The 22,307-nt window shown below is 35.8% G+C and overlaps 1 protein-coding gene across 1 annotated transcript in view; it reads left to right on the top strand.

Moving 5' to 3' along the window:
• Positions 1–20,386, top strand: part of Glut4EF (Glucose transporter 4 enhancer factor) — a 123,042-nt gene extending 102,656 nt beyond the window's left edge. The window contains exons 5-8 of the mRNA XM_083129677.1: positions 7,704–7,801; positions 12,367–12,515; positions 15,008–15,120; positions 16,878–20,386. Coding sequence (XP_082985803.1) covers positions 7,704–7,801; positions 12,367–12,515; positions 15,008–15,120; positions 16,878–17,057 — 540 coding nt within the window. The 3' untranslated portion in view covers positions 17,058–20,386. The remainder of the gene's footprint in view (positions 1–7,703; positions 7,802–12,366; positions 12,516–15,007; positions 15,121–16,877) is intronic.
• Positions 20,387–22,307: the final 1,921 nt, after the last annotated feature.

Raw genomic sequence — 22,307 nt, 5'->3', positions numbered from 1 at the left:
CAGGTCTGAAGTAAAAATTGACAACCGAAACCTTGTTCGAAATTGAGTTAACACTGGATCCAGTTGCTGCACAACAGTGAACGAAGTTTATTCAACAGCAGGTGATTGGCAGGAAAATGCAGGAACATCATGTAGTTATTAATTACCTTGATTGATTGATTGAATTGGGCTATTTTGCATCGCTTATCTGCCAATTTTGGCTAATAGCGACTATAAGGATGAGTGATCGATCATATGATAAAATTGATGAAGGGACAGTCACAAGGAACACCCATGGTCGGGATTTTAACAACCCGGGCAGGCGTCGTAGCGCGCTGTGCTAACCACTCCATCACGGAGGCCGGCGAATAATTATCTTCTTGTTTCTATAATTACTAGAAATAAAAATACAAAAATCACTACCGCCATCGCCGCCACTGCCATTACTACTACTACTAATAATAATATCTGCTCCATAACAACAAAATCTTTCGTTGCAAAGCCTGCCCCTGCCAAAAGCTCAAGTTTAATTCTTGCAGTGTGAGTAAACATGAAAAAACCAAAAAGGCTCTGGGTTTGTGTGTGCGGAGATCGTTCCGTGAGTGAGTAAATAAATAAAGATGGGCCGTGGAGACTTATCAGCCTCTTGGAGTCATCCAAGTGTGATACGCGGAAGAGCGTAGATCGTAAAACGTAGTCACCAGTGCAGTGGGACCCAAGGCCAAACAAGCGTTTATACAGCGTATGGACGGATTGCTTTGTTACGCGAAGCATGCGGCAACGCAGAATCTCAAGGCCTTTCGACTTTTTTTTTAAAAAAAACGGCGCAAGCAGATAGTACATTTCCGGATTGTTCCTGAGCACAAAGACATTTAAAGCAGTAGATATGGATAAAACGTACTTACAAATTAACAAAATAAGTTGCTAGGTTCATTCGCTTTCCGAGGCACGTACCCGTTACAGGAAGCTTACGGATCCGGTTTGCTTGTCGACAGGATTGCGCAAAAAATCGTGGGTGGATATTTCCTGAAATTTTGCTTAAATTCCACAGCTGTGGGTGGGCAGAGGTGCCATGTTTAGACGTACCTGCCCCTTTTCCTATCGTGCCATAGTTGGCATATGGAAGCGTTACCACATGCCTCTCTTCACCGACCAATATTGAACACCCTCCGCGTTCGTGGGAGCAGGGGTAAGATGTCAACCCGCACTACCCTCCTTGAAGTGAAAGAGGCTTGGCAACTCGGAAACGGTCCTTCTTTGTCTGCAGTTCCGAAACTCCAAAACCTATTGCTGTACTTCGGCGAAGATTGGGGAGACTGGGGACGTCAAATGCTGTCACGGAGAATACGTTCTTACTTCTCGCCACCGAAGTTCCAGTCTTCAGGTGTTGTGTGTCCATAAATTGTAGATAGGCTAATCATCGCTCATCCTCATCGTTTCCATTTGCCAAAGTGTCAGAAAAGTAACGCTAAGTTTAAAAATAATACAAATATATTCGCTAACAAAAACACTAACCTCAAAATCGCAGTGTGTTGTGGGTTGCATACCACAAGGGTTTGATTACTTTGATTTGTTAAAACCCGTATTTTCCTCTCAAAACAATTTCCAATCCCAATCCAATTGGAAGTTTGTATCTCAATGCTTCAAGAGAAGTTGTTGGAACTCTCCCCTCGCAAATTGGAATGTTCTATTTTTTCTTCTTTCCTCGACCTTTTTCTTCTCTCTATCATTCTATCTCTCCCAGCGCGTGTGAATCTTGATATACTATAAACGATATTAAATTTTGTCACGTAGAGTCCGACTGCGTTGATCGAGACCATTGACACAAGCTCGCATGCGCTAACTGGACGAGTCCAGTGGCATACAGGGAATCAGATTGTGTGAAAATCGTCTGCTGCCAACAGAACATTGAAGTTTCAAACGTAGTAACATTGCTTTTGTACGAAGCGATAACAAACATCCGATCGCATACAAGCAAAATAACGATCTGAAAACCCACAAAATTTCGCGTAGCTACGTTTTTCGCCTTTGGACTCCCCCATTCTTCCCCTTTGCGTGGCTTTAGGCACATTTTCCTTTGGAGAGAGGCCCACTCAGTGGCGTGTTATAGAGCGACCACAAGGAAAAAAACCTTGGGCGAAAAGTCGCCGCGCAGCTTTCCCTTCTTCCGTTCAGCTTGGGCCATAATTCTCACTTAGATCATCAAAGCTTATGATAACTTTTACTTTACACGTAATTTAGAAACAGTATATTTATATTCTAAGAAATCCCAAACTCGTACACAAAAAGAGCTATCGAACTAATAAGAATGAACACGTGACCAAATTTATATTGCCAAGTTTGAACATATAATGCCGATCTAACCTATAGTGGAACCACAAGCAAAAAAAAATATTTAAAAATGCGCAGACCCGCGACTCCTGTGCACCGTACTCCCGCGAAGAGGGGAGGGGGAGAGTGGACCATGCTTCCTTATGGCCCGAGCTGAACGGAAGAAGGGAAAGCTGCGCGGGGACTTTTCGTCCAATGTCTTTTTCCTTGTGGTCGCTCTATAGCTACAAGTTTCTTGTGAACACTTTAATACATGCCAAATATCAGCACTGCCATGAAAACTTAAATGGAAAACAGCTTGCTTTTGTCTCGGTTCTGTGAGGTTGGTCAGTTGCAGAATGGTGTCCTTTAATCCACCAGGCTGCATCCTTATCGGCAGATAAATGTTTGATGACTGGACCATTAACAGACAGGAATGATTTTTCAATTGTGTTTGTTAAGAACTTTGCAATTTCATTCTCCTTGAGGGTGATAAAAGCATCCTGACAGGGACAAAAATAATTTCCTCTTGCCGGGCATCCTCCCCGTTAATTAGCACGCTTGGTCTAGGCCATTTCATGGTGGGGGGTACAGCCCACCGTCACTCATCCTGTAGCGACGCACCTAGTGGTTATTTATCCTTGCATTCATTTTATAGTCTCCATACCATGCCTATGTCATCATTCCACGACTTATTGTTAGTCTTATATTAATACATCTCAGGAGGAAGACTAATGCCTGTGACGCATTCTCCACCACCCAAAAACACAGTATACATTGAATTCTTAGTGTTGTGTGCGTGTGCCTGCACCACAACACTCCATAGCCACCACAGTGGTGTCTCAATCAGAAAACCAGAGCGTCACACATCACGCACAGAAACGTGACTAGATGTACATGTTATCTTTGCTCCGTTAATCCAACAATGGACATTTCGCGCCTGCCTTATCTCTTGTGTGTCAGCAGCAGAGCATCGCCTGGAATTCATGCACCATTGCAAACGGTAGGCAAAACATTGGTGTTGTTTCTTTCTGCTGCGGAATGGAATTTCGGATATTGGCCTCCGAGTGACCTACATTCGAATACAATGTATGCCACCACTTCGCCGATACGGAACTAATGGTAGAAATTCTTTGTCAGAAACGAAAAGCCACCTTTCAAAATGTGGTCACTTTGATGAGAGAACAACAAATCAAGCAATGTTTCCAACTAACATTTGAAATTAGTGAAGAACTGAGGAGTACCTTGGTGCTTTATCCAAGCACTTCTTCTTTACTTACAATACAAAGTTACAACTGCAAAAGAAAATTCAAAAATTTATTTTATTTAATTTAAATACCGGGAACTGCATATTCCCACAAAAATAGACTACTAAAAAAAACACGTAGGCACGTCACGTCCTTAAAAACAAATGGAACAAATTTCCCAAAAAAGAGGGAGGGAGAATTTTAAATTCATACCGGGCATTGGTTCACCAGAAGAAAGGAAAGGGGGGGGGGACCCCATCTGCACTTTGAAAAAAAAGGGAAATTAAATTGATTTGATCATTTTCTTCTATTCACAAGTTCATTTATTTGTTATGTATTTACCATTGCCCCTAGAAAACATTGTCGGGACGCTTATGATACTGACTGTATTTTATATCATACATCTAAGGAGATTTTTTTATATATGTACACTCATACATGAACAAATTCCCCAGATTCTCTTGGCAAATGTTCTGGAAGAAAATCGTAATACTCAAACTTTGGGAAAAAGAAAAAAAAGTTAATTTTATCTGCATGACTTAAGTATGCCCTGAAAGCAAATCAAACCGGAACTGTTTGATTACAACTGAACACTGCATACGCAAATAACATCTCGGTTCACGAAAATCAATGAATGGCAAGGCTATAAACCATGCCCGGCTATCTGGGGCAAGAGATGACAAATATATCTTTCCAGGTGTGTGATCATTTAATAAGAACAATGATATTATAAACATTTAGATAACTTTTTTTTTTTTATCTGAGTGGTCATTATTAGAAATGATGATTTCGGTCATTATTTTGTTTATTCATAACCTGCCATATTTGTCAGAGCGGCAGAACCTAGGGGATCTTATTTCTCTTAAGTTTCAAAATGGAAAATTAAAATAAATTTTGCATGTCGTTCGCATGTTATATTATAATTATGTTAATTTTAACCGCCCCTTTCGGTGACGGAAGGCGTTGGGTCTTAGGCTTGGGATGTTACTCTGATCGGGAGTGTTCCTTTCCGAGTGTCAATTTTTCAATTTTATCTTTCAATAATTCATCTTCATTGCTGTGATTAGAAAGGTGACGCAAAATTAGACAATTATGTTACTTTATTACATACGCTCTCATACATATATATTATAATATTCCACTAAATGAACAGACGGAGATGCCAGAGTAGAGGGTCTTTGGCTGTGGTGTATTAGGATTTAAGACCCCTTAGCCTTTGAGTAGTAGGGACAAAAATAATTGGATACATGTTTACAAGATACAAGGAAACACTTCTACAACGAAAACAAATAAAACTTGAGAAATCCGTTCGGAATGCATATTTTCATCTTCGCAGTTCTCTTTTAGACCTCAAATGTAGTAGCATATAGAAGAATTGTATTATAGTTGGCAACACTGAAGTAGAAGTAGTGATGAATCAGAAAATGCTGCATTGGACAACACTATATTGCTTCATCGCTAATTAACATGGTGATTCTGTGGTTTACAAAGATTTTAACAAATAATGCGCTTCGCTGAGTCCAGATTTCACTTTCATAAACGCATTGTAATATTTACCATTTCAGTTTCCGGCTAACGACCCTCGAATAATTGCATGTGTTATTTCGTACACGAACTGGCATCCAAGTTAATCATAAATACAAACAAGCCCCTTCTGTTGTGGAAATTCCAATTCAACGGTCCTGCCCAATTGAAAAACATCCCAGCAGCAACAAACCCGGTTGCGTTGTAGAACTTGCGCAGTGCGCAACGAATATAAACAAAGGGTTGCGTTTTGAAGGCCAGAAATCCGGTCGACCAGCTGATGCGCGGCGTTGCCACATGTCCTGACAAGCAGAGGGGGAGGGTCAATATCCTTGAAAAGAACAAGCCAGGGGACTTTAATCGTTTATCTTATTTTGATGATTTCGAACAAGATCTTCAAAATGATTAGATAAGATTTTGTTCGTGCTCGCATGACTTTGACAATGGTAGGAAATTAATAGATTCCGATATCGTGTGTAAAACAAAGGACAATGTATTTCTTTTTATCGCGGTTGAATTGAATCATGCTGTCAGTGTCACTGGGCGCAATGCCCTGAAATCTGAATTGCAGGTGCAAGAAATAAGGACATTCACATTTACAATGTGTTGACGCGTTGATGATAACTGAATATTGACGATATATATGGCTTTAGAGTTTATGTTGGGCTTTCCCGTTATCTTTTTATACAAAGTGTTCCAAAAGTCGCGCAATCTTTAACATGGATCATCGATGACGTGAAAAACCCAAAGATATACTATTCTGCGTAATTTGCATTGAATTTGTTGCATTGCAAGGCTTGGCCTCATCCATCTACACAATTAGCTATCGTCACTGTGGTGTAATTTTGAAGTGTATGGCCTGAACCTACAATTTTCTGTTTAACCCGAACCATTGAAATATGCCCCACTGGGTAACGAACCAGAGAATCCTTGATTGCTGTGACGTAGTTAGTTGTAAACACGGTAGTTGTCGTTACCTCAATCCGGAGAGCATACGAGAGATTTGCCTTGTACATACTTTCAACTTTAAAATAATGTTCGCCACGAGTTTGATACTCTAACAAGGGAAAATATTGAGTTTAATTTTACATTCACCTTGTAAAAGTGTGCCAGACGACCCGTGCCGTGCTAGAATGTAGATGCAAGTATGGACATGAATTCAATGGAAGGAAAGGGTCAAGAGACGGTGTCAACTCGAATGGGGGTCACAAACAGTCGTCGCATGACAAGGGAAGAGTTGCATCTCTATTATTTTTTAAATTCGTAAAACATACATTATCAGTTAATGTTTTGCGCAGTTCTGCAGCCCAAATTAGATATCAAACGTTCTTAAAATAGCACGAAAATAATCTTGACAAAGTCACAGGTACTTACGTGTCTGAAATGGATATGAAGTTTCTTTCAAATTTGACGTATATCTTCTAAATCTGACTAGTCACGGTCCTGATATACATCACGTATACATAGTCATTAGAGGTTTTCGAAAATAATATATTAGAAAAATTTTAATTGACATATAATAAGGCACGCACATACTAACAAATACACACATATAATCTCAATACATTTTCAAGTTGGGGCAAATCAGTGTTGCAACAACAAAATACCAATGTCCCTACCAGTCATGTAAAATTTCACCATAACAGAAAACAGGATCAAATGTAAGACGAGATTAATGGATATATATAATTACATTCTTAATATAGAATACATTTATACAAAAAAATGTTCTCGGGAATACGTTTATATTTTACACAAAGGCACATAACGCGACGACAGGATCTGGAATCTAGGGGTGCGAAACACTGGCGACGCAGGGGGGAGCTGATGGGGTTACAGGCCCTCCAGATTTTCTTTAAAAAAATCAATATTTTCAAATGAAGGCAGTTATGAACTCGGGGAAAACCAAAGTGATATCCAAATTCGGGATTCGGCCGGAGGGCGTGGGGAGTGGAATGGGTAGTAGGGTCGTGTCCCCCAGCCCAGGAAACATATTTCGTATATGTATCCCCTCCCAAATAATTTAAATTAGAATAATAACAACTTAAATGATGATGTCATTATGTACCACTACCACATTTACCACATTGCTGAGGTTGATGAATTTAAAGAATAATTATGGCAAATATGCTTTTGACTTGCAAATGCTCTTAGAAAATTATTCAGAGTTATGAATCGGCATTTTTTTTATGAGGGCATATGTCTTATTTGTGTATGGTAAAAATTATTTCAAGAGAAATGACCATAATTTATTTTTATTTTGTTCAGTGCACAAAATTTATTATTAAGTATGTTTGTTCAGGTAGTTAAACTTTTAATTATATTATTATCTTAACACTGAAAAAGTTTCTATGTACATTCCTTTTTCTATTTTGATTTTATAATATTTCAGTTTTCTAAAGATGATAGATATTCTGAAAGCTTTTAAGCCTACAGCTGAAAATATTGTAACTTGAAGGGTTGAAATACATGTTTTGTTTATTTCAGTATGAATTGGTTCTAAAATCTGATTTGTTATGCATGTATATATTAGTATTTACCTATTATATATAATATTAGAACTATAACTTACTTGGTATAAGTATTTGTGTCAGGTTTATGAAATGCTTGTTTTCTGATAAATTGCATTATTCTTCTCTTCAGGCAATCAGAACAGTCTTCAAATGCACGTTTCGTGGCTGTTCCATGATAACGACAACATGTGTTGCCATTGAAAAGCACGTGAGGAAAACACATTTAGGGTGAGTCACTCTGATTAATATTTCTAGTTTACCTGCATGGAAGCCATTATGCTATATTATAAGGTGAGGAAGGCCTCCTTTGTCACAGCTTATTTACTATATAACAAAAATATGATTTGTTATATGCAGGATATGTATATTTAAATATGGAGCTGGTGAAACGTTTTTGAAACTCTTATTGCTTACAATTAGGACTATTGAAATCAAAATTTTATCAAAAACAATGGACGATTCATCTTAGCTTCATCATGCAGTGTACTCTGAGAAGAAATCAGGCAAACAAATTCACGTGTGTTAAGGAAACTGTATGTGAAGACTTCTTAGAGCGATAAAATTTGCATTTCATCACTTTACACACTTTCCACGGTTTCTGCAGGCCTTCAGAAAAGGTGAAAAGTACACATCTCTCATATGATCAAAATAATCATACCTTGAATCACTTTGGGAAAGACAATGCTTATCCGGCATGTTTTCATCACAGGATCTGATTTATTTGCCGAACATACGATGCATCCACTGACTGGATTTTCTTATTACCCTACATCTATTATTAATATTTTATTACTTGTGTAGGAAATTCATTACTTCATTTATATATATATGTTTATGAGTTTATGTGGACAAGAATAATCTACATTGGTGCTCAGCATATTATTGGGATTAGTAGCATATATTCAATTATATTGTGAATAATTTAGAATTATCGTGAAATGGGATAAAGTCCCCCACCATGGATGTGTGGTCTAAGCCGTAAGCCTTGGTCAACGACTATGGGAGGCATGCAGGTTTGAGTCTCCAGGAGCAGATCCAGGATTCAGTGTGTGTGTGTGTGGGGGGGCAATTTCCAAAAGTGTACACATAAATACTAATGAAGATTACAGTACTACTTTAAATTAAAGTTTACCATGGTGAAACAAGTCTTTTATACTTTAATATTTCTTTAAGTACCAATTCTAGTCATCTGTACATGCGGCCAAGTTATTAAGAACAAATATATTTAAAAATTAATTGTAAAAAAAACAATATATTAAAAATAGTGTATTCCTTGAGAACACAGAAATGCACAAGTTACAGAAGTATTTTCATATTATAAACAGTCTGTTTTACGTTATTTCTTAATTCTTTTTTGCTTTATAGTTTAATGTAGCACCTGAGTCATTTTCAGTAACATGCATGATAAAGCTGCTAGTAATTTGGACACCAGTTTAACTTTTCAATTGTCAAATAGCTAATTGGAACTTACTAAAATACATTTAACTCACCCTACAAATACTGTAGCTGTAGTTTTCGTGAATGTTTCCTTGCAAATATGTCAATAACCTCCTCTGGCTTCACTCGGTATTTGTCTTTATGGATGTTCAGGAGAGCCAAACCATTCAATCGTTCATTACCTATTGCAAATCTAAGGTAGGTCTTGATTTTTCGCAGATTGGAGAATGAATGCTCAGCTGTAGCCGTTGTGACTGGAATCACACACAACAGGTGAAGCAAACTTCTAATGTTGGGATACATGGAAGAAAATTCGTACGCCTCTGCTGGATTATCTGGGGTAGATTTTTCCAATAACCAGAATTGTCTCCTTAACTTGAGTCCCCCTTCTAATGCTAAAATAGACTGCACATCATCTTCATAAAATTTAACTGCCTCAATTATATCTTTAGCTGGGTCATCTTCTTCAACAATGAATTTCGGTATTACTTTCTGTAGAGTGCTTAAGACTTCAATCTGGTTTCTTTGAAATCTATAATCAAATTCAGATATTAAATAATCCAGAAAAGGGATGAACACAACACATCTGAGATAATCGATGACATTCTTTGAGGGAATATTTGACCTATGTCCTTGATTCTGTGCAATTCTTGGGATTTTTACATGAACATTCAGCTCTTCAGCAAGTGCTTTACTTTCCTGAAAGACTTTATCAAACTCTTGAGCACTGTTCTTTCTTATATCCAATAGAGATGAGTAAACAAGCTGAACCAAGTTTGATGATTGCGTTAAATCCATTTGCTTGCTCTGTAGTTGGATTGACAAAGGAAGAGTAATGGACAGGAATTTTGCCAATACTTTCAAACTGATCAGAAACTCGAAATTTGAAATCGACTGGGCTAAAGAATGAGCTGTAGATGTTACCTCAGTGCTTCTTGCTTTGAAGCTTAGTTCATCAAGGACACAAAGCAAAGAAGGTAGTATTTCAAGGAAATGCAGTACCGCATCATGGCATTCTACCCAGCAGGTTTCACATAAAGTCTTAATTGTTGTACTTTTAGTGCCAGGAAACATTTCTTCTATAGTTTGTTTTAACAAATGAGTTCTTCCTGAAGTTTCCCTTTGGGAACTTAGCGATACTTGAAATAGCTCCCACAACATTTCGTACATTTGGAATGCTACAAGCCTTGGTCAGAATTAAATGAAGTCTATGATTGACACAGATGTGCATATAATACTTTTGGTTGTACTTGAAGAGTACGAGCCTGAACATCCTTGTAGATTCCGCTCATATTGGAACCTCCGTCATAACCTTGACCTCTGAGAAAAGCAATGTCTAAATTCAAATGTTTCATCTTCTCTATAATTGTCTGAGCTAGTCATTAACCATTTGTGCTGGAAAAAACTGTTTTTCCCTGTTTGAAAGACATAGGGGAAAGTATAATCCATGGGAGGAATCCAAGGATATTGCAAATTATTGTACTTTATCTCCTCCTTTATTAGAGTACTTCCAAGAAAGTGTCCCATATCATTACAATATCCACACTCAGCTAAACTTTGTTCCTCTTTTTCTTCACTTGAAGTACTGCTACAACTATTCTCTTCATTGTTTTCACTCACTGTAGCTACACTTGCACAAATGTTCAGATTTAATTAGACAAGCTATATTTGTGTTATTTTCTTTACTGGAACTACTTTCCAGTTCATGCTTTTCACCTGTGTCTTCTTCCGAATTGGGTTTTACTTTCTTAAACAACTGTAAAATATTATTAGCAATTTCAAATATGGGCAACAACTGTCAACAAGCAACATTGTCTTAAAAAGCTGACAAGAACTTTTCTTCTACATTCAGCTGTTTCTTAAAAATAAATAAACAACGTAGACCCTTGCATTGTTTGAGAACATTGTTGAATAAGTGGGAGCTTAGTTCTGATCGCACCACCTGCATATAGTGTTGGGTAGGATAATGCACTTTAAACTTTACTTTCACACCCTTTGATTCTTTCATGACGGAACAAAGAACAGGGAGAAACTTTACAAACGATTTATGAAAGAAACATAGTCGATGTTCGAGAGGCAGGAACTTTCAACGATGCACGTGGGCACCAACTTTCAACGATGTTCGGGAACACCAACTTCCAATGGTGTATGGAGGGCACCAACTTTCAACAATGCACAGGGAGCACCAACTTCAAATGATGTTCGGCACTCAGCAATATTTAATGATATACGGGGTGCACCACTTTTCAAAAGTGTAAACATAATTAATAAGATTTTTTTATTAATTTTGTAAATTACATATTACGAGTATAATTTGCTCGAGCATTTGGGGGGTGGGGGGCACGTGCCATTGTGCCCCCCTCTGGATCCGCCACAGAGTCTCCACAGGAAAGGGTAACAACTTTTCCAGATATTTTTCAGTCTGTGTATGGGACCCGTGGCCAACCACCATTGTTAGGAAATTGAGGAGCTACAAATGAGTAGAGTAACTTAGACATAAAAAACCCACAACAACAAATGGGGGTTCGTCATGTTGACTACATGTCACCCCCTAACTAGTTGGATGATCTCACACCTCTAGTGGGTGTGAGGCCGGCAGTCGATAAGGTAGGCACTGGCTCTCACAGGCTATTGTGCCACAGGTTATTATTATTATTATTATTATGTTATAACAGGATAAATTTAATCTATTACATCATATGTTTGGGCAAACTGCTGAGGGTGACTCACACAAGACATTGCTGGAACATATGATTGATTTGCTGTGCAAATATATAGGAAGGCATAGACATTAACTTACATGGAGTTTAGAATAGACATTGTTCCTCTGCAGCTGGACTAGTTTTAACGAATGTCTAGTGAAAACTAGGATTAAATCTGTTGTCTTGTAGTTAACTCACATAACTATTGTTGAAACTAGTTTCCACTAGCCTCACTTCAGTTTAAACCATTTTAAAGTATATTCTTATAGTTAACCTATGAACAATATTTGGTTATGATGGTTAGGCTTAAACTGAAACGTGACTCATGAAAATTAGTTTTGTCTATACTTGTTCGTTAATTAAAAATAGTTTTAATTAGAACATGAATGAATTCCAATTTTTATGACTAAAAGACTTCACCGTAAGACTTTCTTAAAAACTAACTTCACCTATAGAAATTCACAAAAACTAGTTTTATCTAAATTATTTTCCTAAGAGTAGCATATACTACATACTTACTTGTGCTGTTTATGACAATTATGGCATTACAAAATCCATCCTGAAATTTTTCCTGGGCATCCATCTGCATATAAACGTAGTTAGATATGTAGCATGTAACATATGTTTCAATCAATACACATCCTTGCTTTTCAGACCACGCGAGACAGATGATGCTGAATTTAGTGATCACGAGGAGGAATTTTACTACACAGAAATAGATCTGGATAACCCTGAATTGAATTTAAACACATCATCACCACCTACCTTATCACACAGGGATATGGCACGTCCACCACATGAAGGTGAGTGATTATTGTGCAGTGTTTGAATTGAACAAAATGATGATGTGGGTGCAGGGGGACTAAAAAAATGTATTTTTCTATAATATTACATATTTTTAAGTGGTATGACCTAAAAAATATCTCCAGCAACTTGAAAATAAATTTCCACACCATTCTGTGGTTCTTTAACGTGTGAATAACCAAGTTTTAACTGTGTTAAACTACACTTGATATTCAGGAAATTTTGTTTGTTCGACATTGTTTAAAATAAATTATAGAAACATTTGGAGCGATTTTACAATACAGGACAATTCCCCGATTTCGTTCATATTTCGCATACTCAATAATTTAGGGCTGGCTCCTAATCACGAATCTGCAGTTAATATTTGGCGGTCACGTGTCGAATTTCCAAAAAAAGGGGGTCCGTGATTGCAACCTACAATGCACGATTGCTCATTATTTACTGGAAGATTTTGTTTCCAATACTTAAAAATGAAATATACATTCCTGATATTACTAAGACCCCAAATTTTAACTGTTTGCCTAACCTAACCTTACCATGAATGGTTTGTGGGGCACCATAAAAAAAATGTAACTACACAATCGTGATCAAGTGTCCAAAATCATTGATTATGCGAAATATGAACGATAGCCATGTATTATTAATATGTACCCAACTAAAAGTTACTAAAAAAACTTATGAAAGAAATAACTTTATTTCCTACCTTCAAAGTCGCCATCTTCCTCACACCACACAGATTACTAAACAAGAGAACGTTACGTTGAACAAACATGGTTTCCATGCTTGTATACGGAGAATGATCATGGTAATTGAAAAGCTTATTTTACCACTTCTACACGTCAATTAACAATTTCAACACGTCACCCCCACATGTTAACCTCAGATACTTCATCAGGACTACGTATTTCGTGAGTATAAGAAGTAGGATATAAATTACAGCAGTGTCCGGTATTGTAAAATCTTACCAAACATTTTTATACAGAATATCTTCCATTAAAAAACTTATCAGGAAAAAAAGTGGAAAAATGTTCATTCCCAAATCCTGGCAAGGACAAAAAGTACATGGTATTTGCTCGGTTTTCAAATTATTTGGTTCTATTCTTTTAAAAATTCCTGGTTTCCCATTCATATATTAATGCCATTTATGGGAAAACATACTCTTGGGGAAGGCCCCCTCCTTTTCAAGGAAATACCCCCCTGTTTCCTCTGTCATAATTACAATACCAACTGTATTGTCACAAATTAGATGACAAGAGTTTTCCCTCTGCATGAAAGCCTCTTGCCTCTCTTAACAATGCTCCAGTATTGCTGCTTGCCCTGCAGTCCTCACTTCATTTAAAAAATGTATTTTGATATTCACATGATACTAACCAAGATTTATTATTTAGCTTTAACATGAGATAGTAATAATTAAAATGTATACAGCAATTAACAGTACAACGTGTGAATGGAAAACATGAAAAAGTACCATTACATTACAAGTGTCCATAGTCTCTTTCTGAAACTAAGAGAGATCTTGAAATTGATTCCTCACAGGTTTCCAATCATATTCTTCATTATCTATATATTTTCATTTTATTTTTATTATGAAATTTACCTATTACATTTTAATAGGGTGGACCATAGTCCAGTCTGACCCACCCTTGGCACCCTTGCCCTCACCCAAACAACAACAAAAAAAAAACCTTCTACAAAAGTCTTTTGCCATGTACTCATGCCATAATCCAGATGATTTTCTTTTGCAGGTTATGTATTTTATTACTTCTGGGTGAGTCACTCAAAATATTATACCATGGCTTAACATTGATTTGAATAAATTATATAATAATAATTTTATAATTTCACCAAGGTTTTCTTCATATATTAGGCATAAATGATTCTACTCAGTTTTCCAGGCATAAATATTTGTAATGCACACCCAAGTTCCTTTAGCTTTTCCACCACAAGTGTTGCAACCTCTTTTTTTTCCAACTGCATTTTGGTCAGGGCTAATGAAATGAAAATGAAAATCACATCTTCTCAAACCGTAGTTAATATGTGAATATTTACCAAATCATTCTTAACGCGATGCAAATGTAGCATTCCCCAAGCGGCATCCTCTACGAACCTAGGCAGAGTTGGATATATTTGAGGTAATTATAATAAAATACACTTTGCAGATTTGTTTATTTATTTATTTTCTTAATGGAGGAGTGCTTTGAGGGAGATGGTATCCACCCAGCTGTCTAACTATGTTAAACCGAGCATCCTCGCAGCTAAACGCCATAACATTTTTCATTTCAAGCGCTGACACCATGATTCTAGATGTTATATATGTATGTATATTGTATATATTATAACCGACAATGTCTCTAGAATCACTAAGTAATTAAATCTACGTTAATGTGGCTTTGCTCAATAGCTTCGGCATACATTATTAATTGTGTGTAATTTCAGTGTTGTTTTATTCATCTGTGTTGATGACAAGTGAATGATGTATCAAATTTTATAGACCCAGAGTACCAGAAGCAGCTACAGGTGTTAGGAATGAGGAATGGGTATGCTTCAGCTTGTGTCACAATTCCAAATGGGCCTTCTATACTCTCGTCTGGAACCAGCTCACCGGTCAGTACCTACATCAACTAGCTGTACCTTGTCATTTTAATAGCAATTATTAATAAATAGTAATAATAAAGTAGTTATGATCATCTTACATTATGAAGTTTCTTCTATAAACAAATTATCAGTCAAAAGCACACTAAAAATTCTAATGGTAAAAAAATAAAATTGATTTTTATTTCATTCATGTTATATGGAAAAGAAAGCCCTTACTTTATGTTACATGTCATCAACATGGCTGAAAAAATGTAAGTCCTGTGTTGTTACTGCAGCAACCTGCTTTGTGTGTTGTTTTACTTATGTCGATGGAGTGTTGCATAGGATGTGAGTATGGGCTTTCTATGCTTTATTATAGAGGTGTGTGAAATGGAATCAGAATGGGAAATTCTGAAAATTCCAATATTCAGGACAGGAAGAATTCACCATTTACTAAGTTGCAAGTTTTTTGGGACTGAAAGTGTGAATTCTGCACACTATTTCCCTCTCAGGTGATTGTGCTTTCTTTTCTGGAATAAAAACTGCAATTTACAAGAATTTTCAGTCACTTATAGTGCAAAAACATAACGAATTAACCACTTTTAGATGCGATCATTGGAATTTCCTGATCGTTCCATATCTCAAAAAGTTGGGAAATAATTTCCCAAAGTTGGGATTGGAATGGAATTTTTTTCCGGTCCCGATCCCACACACCCCTGCTTTATTTATTTTTCCTAGTGTTGAAAATATTTAAGGAATGTTTTAACGTAGTATATGTGCGTGTCCCATTACAATTTCTTATATTATGTCAGTAATGTGTTTCTGGCACAATTGCCAAAAAAGTAATGTGCAAGGTTCTGATAGAAACTTTTAGCTAGATTTAATCCCATTGGATTTGTTTGATTTGTGCTACATTACACCATTTACTTGGGGGAAAAAAGAAAAACTTGTGGCTACAGCTACACTTCATATTCTACAAAATATGCCAATAGAAATTTGATATTGCATGGATCTTTTCTGAAGCATCAGGGAATCCTGAAAGAAGTGACTGAAAAATAACAATATTCGAAGAGGGTGAACTTTAAGAGTTGTTCTTCAAATTAATACAGTGGAATCTTGATAACTCGAACTTGAGGGGAAAAAGAAAAAAATCGAGGTATTAAGGATTTCGACTTACCAAGGTTCGAGTTATTGAGGGCCAAAATTGCAGACTTCAAGTAATAGAGGTCTAAAGTTTACTGACCATTCTGAACGTCGGCACTATGTATGCCTATAACGTATGTAGCATCATTTTTAATTAACACTTCTACAACGAACACTAAGCACATTAACAATGATGTTAGTTTACATACATGGCAGAGTGGGGGAGTTCAAGTCCCGACACGATTGTTGATCACCTGACATTGTACGTCCGCACCCTACACTTCGACTTATTGAGGTCCGTGCAACTAAAGCTTCGAGTTATTGAGGTGATTAGAATTTAACTTCGACTTATACAGGTTTTTCATAGTCTACCTTCGAGTTATTGAGCTCGAACGGCATCCCATAAACTGTACAAGGATTAGTCTTATCAAGGTTTTACTCGAGTTGTTGAGGTTAAATTAGTATTGTGTTTTATGGACAATTCAAGGGGATTAAAAAAAAATCGACTTATCAAGGAATGCGAGATGTTCAGGTTAAGTTATCAAGGTTCCACTGTATACCAATTTTATCATATAATATATAATTTTTGAACATCCTGCAATATTTTTGATTGCCTGCTAATTACGTGGTACATTGCTTTACAGACATCGCCACAGAAGTACCTGAAACTGAGCCCACGTCCACTCAGCTCACCAAAATTGAGCCCTACTCGCAAGCTACGTGGGGAAACCAAGAAATGCCGCAAAGTTTATGGAATGGAGCATCGAGACCAATGGTGCACCCAGTGCAAGTGGAAGAAAGCCTGCAGCCGTTTTGGCGATTAAAATGCCTGCTGATTGAACAAAGAAAATGAAGAGTTGGTCCACAAGATGAAGCTACGAGCAACGACTATATCCACAGCATTAGCCAAGATCGCTCGTAACTATTTTTTACAAATTTATGTCGAATACGATATTTAAAAAAAACTGTGAATAAGGATTTTGTCCCATTTATCGTGACAGTGATACATCAACATAAGTGAATCTTAATCCAAAACCGATGAGTATACTTGATCCTTTAGCCTTTTGTAATCTGTCTCGATCTGCACAGAAAAGTAGGGAGGAAAACAATCACCTTGCATAGAAATTAGTACTATACTTCTAGTACCACTAGCAAATAGTTTTATAAATAATTACCGAATCAAATGTTAGAGGTCCATTTTTTTAAATGAAACAAATTATTTGTATATAAGTATATTTTAATTGTACACAAAACAAAAGTGCTGCTTTTTTGTACAAAAAATCACAATTAAGATCATATGATTAAAAAAAGTATTTATTTTGTTAAAAGTATGTGATACTTTGCATATCTGTAAATGAAAATGAACTTTTTTAGATTTGCAGCATTAATATCTTATGATAGGTTGTGTTAAGCGCTTCCTGGACATTGTCAATATTCTTACTTTGGGAACTACTTGATCCTAGCTAGCAGTGGATTTGCAACCCATATGGAGATCTTTACTGGACAGCACTGTCGTTGGCCTGTATAGTACATAATCAAACGTGTCGGTCTTTTAGAAGCATAGAGTTGATGCTTGATCTCAAGGTACGTGAAATGCACATTAACCGCTCGGAAGAAGGGTAATGTGATCTCAGATCTGTGCTGGGTAAGCTGGTAGATAACATGAAGTTGTAGAAGTTATCAGATAATACGCCAATTCTTATATTATCTGAGAGGGTCCAAAGATTGCTGACAAGGTAACTAACCTTGTCAAATAGGAAAAGAAAATTAAATAAATTTTTCACATTCATTCATAGCTTTAAACAAGCACAACATGTTTTGTAATATATATTCTTCTATTGATGTTATACTGTGTAGAGATGTTTTTGACATGTTACATTGAGATCTCATTTTCATCGAAGTTTTAGAATGGTACAAGTACAAGTCATGAGAGTGTGTGGTGTGGTATAATCAGTTGAAATGGGTTGCGAAGAAAGTATTTGAAAGAAAATAAAATGTTGTTGATGTGCAGTATATTGATTTCCAAATTGGTTCACACACATGCCATAAATCATGACAATATATTGTATTAGAATGGAAATATATTACTGGTGCACATGTTGTGTCAGTATTGGTTGTAAACTTGTGTCAAAGGAAAGAAATAAGTATTAATCAAACCGAATGAAAAACAAAACAGTTAAGAGCCAAAGTAACTTTTGTTAAGGATAACAATTCTGTGCATTTTAGTAAACTCACCTCTGCAACATATAGAAAAAATGCATTTCCAAATATCAGGAAATGATACTGACCTATTTTATCTCTTGAAATTTTAACTCATTTGTCACAAAGGGAATTTCAAGTGAATGCTTCAAAATTTTATGTAATTTTCATGCAGTAACTTGGAAACTAATTACTATAAAATTTCCTTAAAATTTCACTTGAACTTGGGCCTATTATAGCAACAAATTTTTTTGACAATATCTGTCATTTTGAAGAATGATTCTGACAATCCAAAGTGTGAAAACTTAAATCTAATTAGAATTCCACTGAGAGCACTCAGCAGAACTTTGCATCATATGTTTCTCTTTCTGTCTAGATAATTCCACAAGAAAAATAATTTTTACAGTACCATAAAACTCAACTTCAATACATGTAAAAATTCTCCAAATACTCATCAGAGATCTTGAAAATGAAAGACATTTTTGAAAGACACATTGCTGAAATAGTCTCAAAATCCACTGAAATTACAGAATTAACTTCTATATTTGGGAGGAGGGAGAGAAACATGATCCAATAAGCTTTTAAATAGAGTATGTCTTGATAAATACGTATTATCAAATGGACACATCTTTTAAAAATATATAGCATTAATGAAAACTGGCTTCTGAATGGGAATGAGTTCGAGTTTAATAATATTTTTTATATCAATACTCTTTTTAAAAAAGTAATTTAATTTCACTCAGGGACAGCCATGAAACACAAGTTAAGCATGTTTGTTTGAGTTTATGAAAATAGCTATTTCAGTATGGAACAAATGGTTTACTATAAAATCATTATTCAAAATTATTTTAATGTTTAGTGTTAGGTTACTTTATGTTCATAATTATAACTACAAGTTATATTTTTATCAGAAGATTTCTTGAAATTATATGGTATTTATGTTGGACGAATACACTGAAATGTTGTCCTAAAGTACATGTCCTGAAAATAAATTTTGAAGAGTTTCAAAAGTGTTAAAATTTGTAATTTTCTTCACTTTTAATATGATGATTTATCAAGCAGACCATTTCATTGGGATTGCAAGATTTTTATTAATACTATTTATATCTGATTTTTAAAGTTTTTTTGCATTTAAATCAAAGGACATCACATCTTAAGGATAATATTGTGTGCATAAGTAACTTAATACTGAATATGCATAAATTGTACTCAGAAGCAATTTGGCATACAAGATGTATTAAAAAAAGTTATTGTAGAAATGACCATAAGAAATCAGTTTTATGCAGAAATGATCATAACAAATCAATTTTTTTACAACACAATTCTGAGACTTTTTTATTCCTGGGTGGAGAAAAATTACACACAGTTAAATATAAGTTATTTCATTTGCTGTAGTTATGCATGTCCTTGAACTATAGTATAGAATTTTTATATTGTACTGCAAACATGCATGATGTTACCAAATACACACATTATATGGGTTACAATTACAGACAGGAGTGAGTTGTATTAGCTTCCAATAACAGAAAATGGATCACCAAATTGATAAATTCAATAACAAATAGAAATGCACAGAATTGTGCTTGTACAAAGAGGTTATAAATATAAGTATGCTGTTGAATTTTAAAAAGTGAGTTTCATGAAGTATATTAAATTTAATCTAATCTGATAATACTTTGGAATTACCTAACATTTCTTTTTAATTAAATATGTGCATCTCTTGCAAAGTTTGTGATTTGGAACAGTGTTTCATGTGTTCACGTTTGTAAAGGTAATGTTATATGTTTGCTTAATACCTCAACATTCAAGATGAATGCCAAATGATGACGGTTTTTTTAAATCTGTAAAAGCAATTATTGTTGGTAATGTTTATTGTAGTGTTGTGTTATTCACATTGTGTATAGAACAAAATTAGGCTTTAAGTTATTTGTATATAAAACAGAAGAATTCGCCATATACTGCCAACAATATTGCTCAACAATCGACTCAGTAATATTGTCTTTCAGTTTGATATTGTCTGAAAAGGAAAAGTTAAAAGACTTATTTTGAAAAGCGTTGTGTTTTTTATTGTAATTTAGTATTGTCTCGAGACTACTTTGGCTTAACTTTTCTTTACAAGACATTTGGTGTTCACCACCAATGCACTGAATCAGCTCTGGAGTCTTAGCATATACAAGAAGTGTACATATGATTGATATATAAATATATATCTAACTGTTCTTAACATACTGTATATATTTGCATAGTAGCTAATTTCTATAATAGATGTTATTTATATAATCAAACATAGATGACTGTACCAGTTTTGTTATATCCAGTTAATGAAAACTTTATTCATGTTTATACAAATTACCAGTTTACAGAATTATTTTAACATATTTTATCTTAGGTGTACATGTGCACATATTATTTTTTATCTAGTTACGTTTGCCACATAAAACAAGGACAAGAACAATATACACACCTGAAATTTCATCAATGAACTTTTTGTACGATAATGCAGTCTTGGTTTCATAAAATCTTCAGTCCTTCTTTTCTAGTTAAGTACTGACTGTCCTCTTGTGTACTTTTCTTCATATTCTAAATAGGTGCTAATACAATAAACACATAAACACATTGCGCACAAACCGTATATTTAACATGCTATGCAAAACGAGACTCAGTTTTTCTGTTAATAATTAACCGCAGGCAAGTCAGGGCTTCTTTGTTGTAGTAGTATTTCTAATTAATGTAGTCTGGAGGTATTAATTTCATTCTTGTGCTCTTTGTATGGTAGGGATGTGGGACCGGTAAACACTTTTACTAATCTGATATTTCTATAATCTGAACGTATTTTTGTAGTTCTGTCATAATTTTTTTATATCCTTCTGAATATCAAAATAAAATTATTTATACACTTGTAATTATTAAATTTCTACATAGACATTATTTTCGAGGTCTGTCAAAATTATTTGTTACAAAATAATACAATAAAGGTTGCTACTAAAGTGTTTTTCTATTATTGTGACATCATTTTGTTCCGGTTCCCAAAATTTTTTCAAGCTTTCACTACGATGATACACACATGCATACACATTCATTAGTGTAAGCTTGAAAAAGTTCTGTTGAGCCCGAACAAAACATCGCCACATAAATGAAAACTATTGGGTTGGCAACTAAGATCCCGCCGTTTTTTAAGGAAGGTGTTAAAAGGTTAGTTTTCAATAAACAGATACAAGTAGTTAATCAATAATGTATTCTCCTGTGTTGTTTACAACGTTTTGCCAACGTTCAACAAGGTTTTCAATACCTCGTCGGTAGAAATCACGTGGTTTTGACTCGAAAAAGTCATCCAACCAAGCTCTCAATTCTGCATCAGTATTGAACGAAACTCCCCGCATAGCATTTGAAAGAGATTGAAAGAGGTGAAAATCCGTTGGTGCCAAATCGGGAGAGTATGGTAGGTGTGGCAGCACTTCCCAACCATGAGCTTGAATGGCGTCCTTGGTCATATTGGCGATATGAGGGCAGGCGTTGTCGTGCAGCAAAAGAACACCATGCTGCCGATTCGGTCTTTTCTCTTGAATAGCCGCGTTGAGTCGTTCCATTTGTTGCACATAGAGTTCCGCGTTGATCGTTTGGTTCCTTTCAAGCAATTCGAAATGGAGAATCCCTTCCCAGTCCCACCATACGCACAACATCGTTTTACATGGATGAAGTTCCTGTTTCGCACATGGGGTCGCTTGTTTCCCGGGGCTCAGCCATTCATATTCATGTAAAGGCACCATTTTTCATCGCCAGTAACGATTCGGTGAAGAAATCGTTCCTTGTGTCCATGGGTTGCACGGTGCCGAGCAAGCAAACCAGCGGAGATTGTGGCTCGTTGATTTTTGTTG

The sequence above is a fragment of the Lepisma saccharinum genome, chromosome 10 (assembly GCF_977018435.1).
Source record: "Lepisma saccharinum chromosome 10, izLepSacc3.1, whole genome shotgun sequence".
Classification (NCBI taxonomy): domain Eukaryota; kingdom Metazoa; phylum Arthropoda; class Insecta; order Zygentoma; family Lepismatidae; genus Lepisma; species Lepisma saccharinum.
The sequence above is the reverse complement of the archived record's forward strand: the minus strand, read 5'-3'. Positions and strand labels throughout refer to the sequence as shown.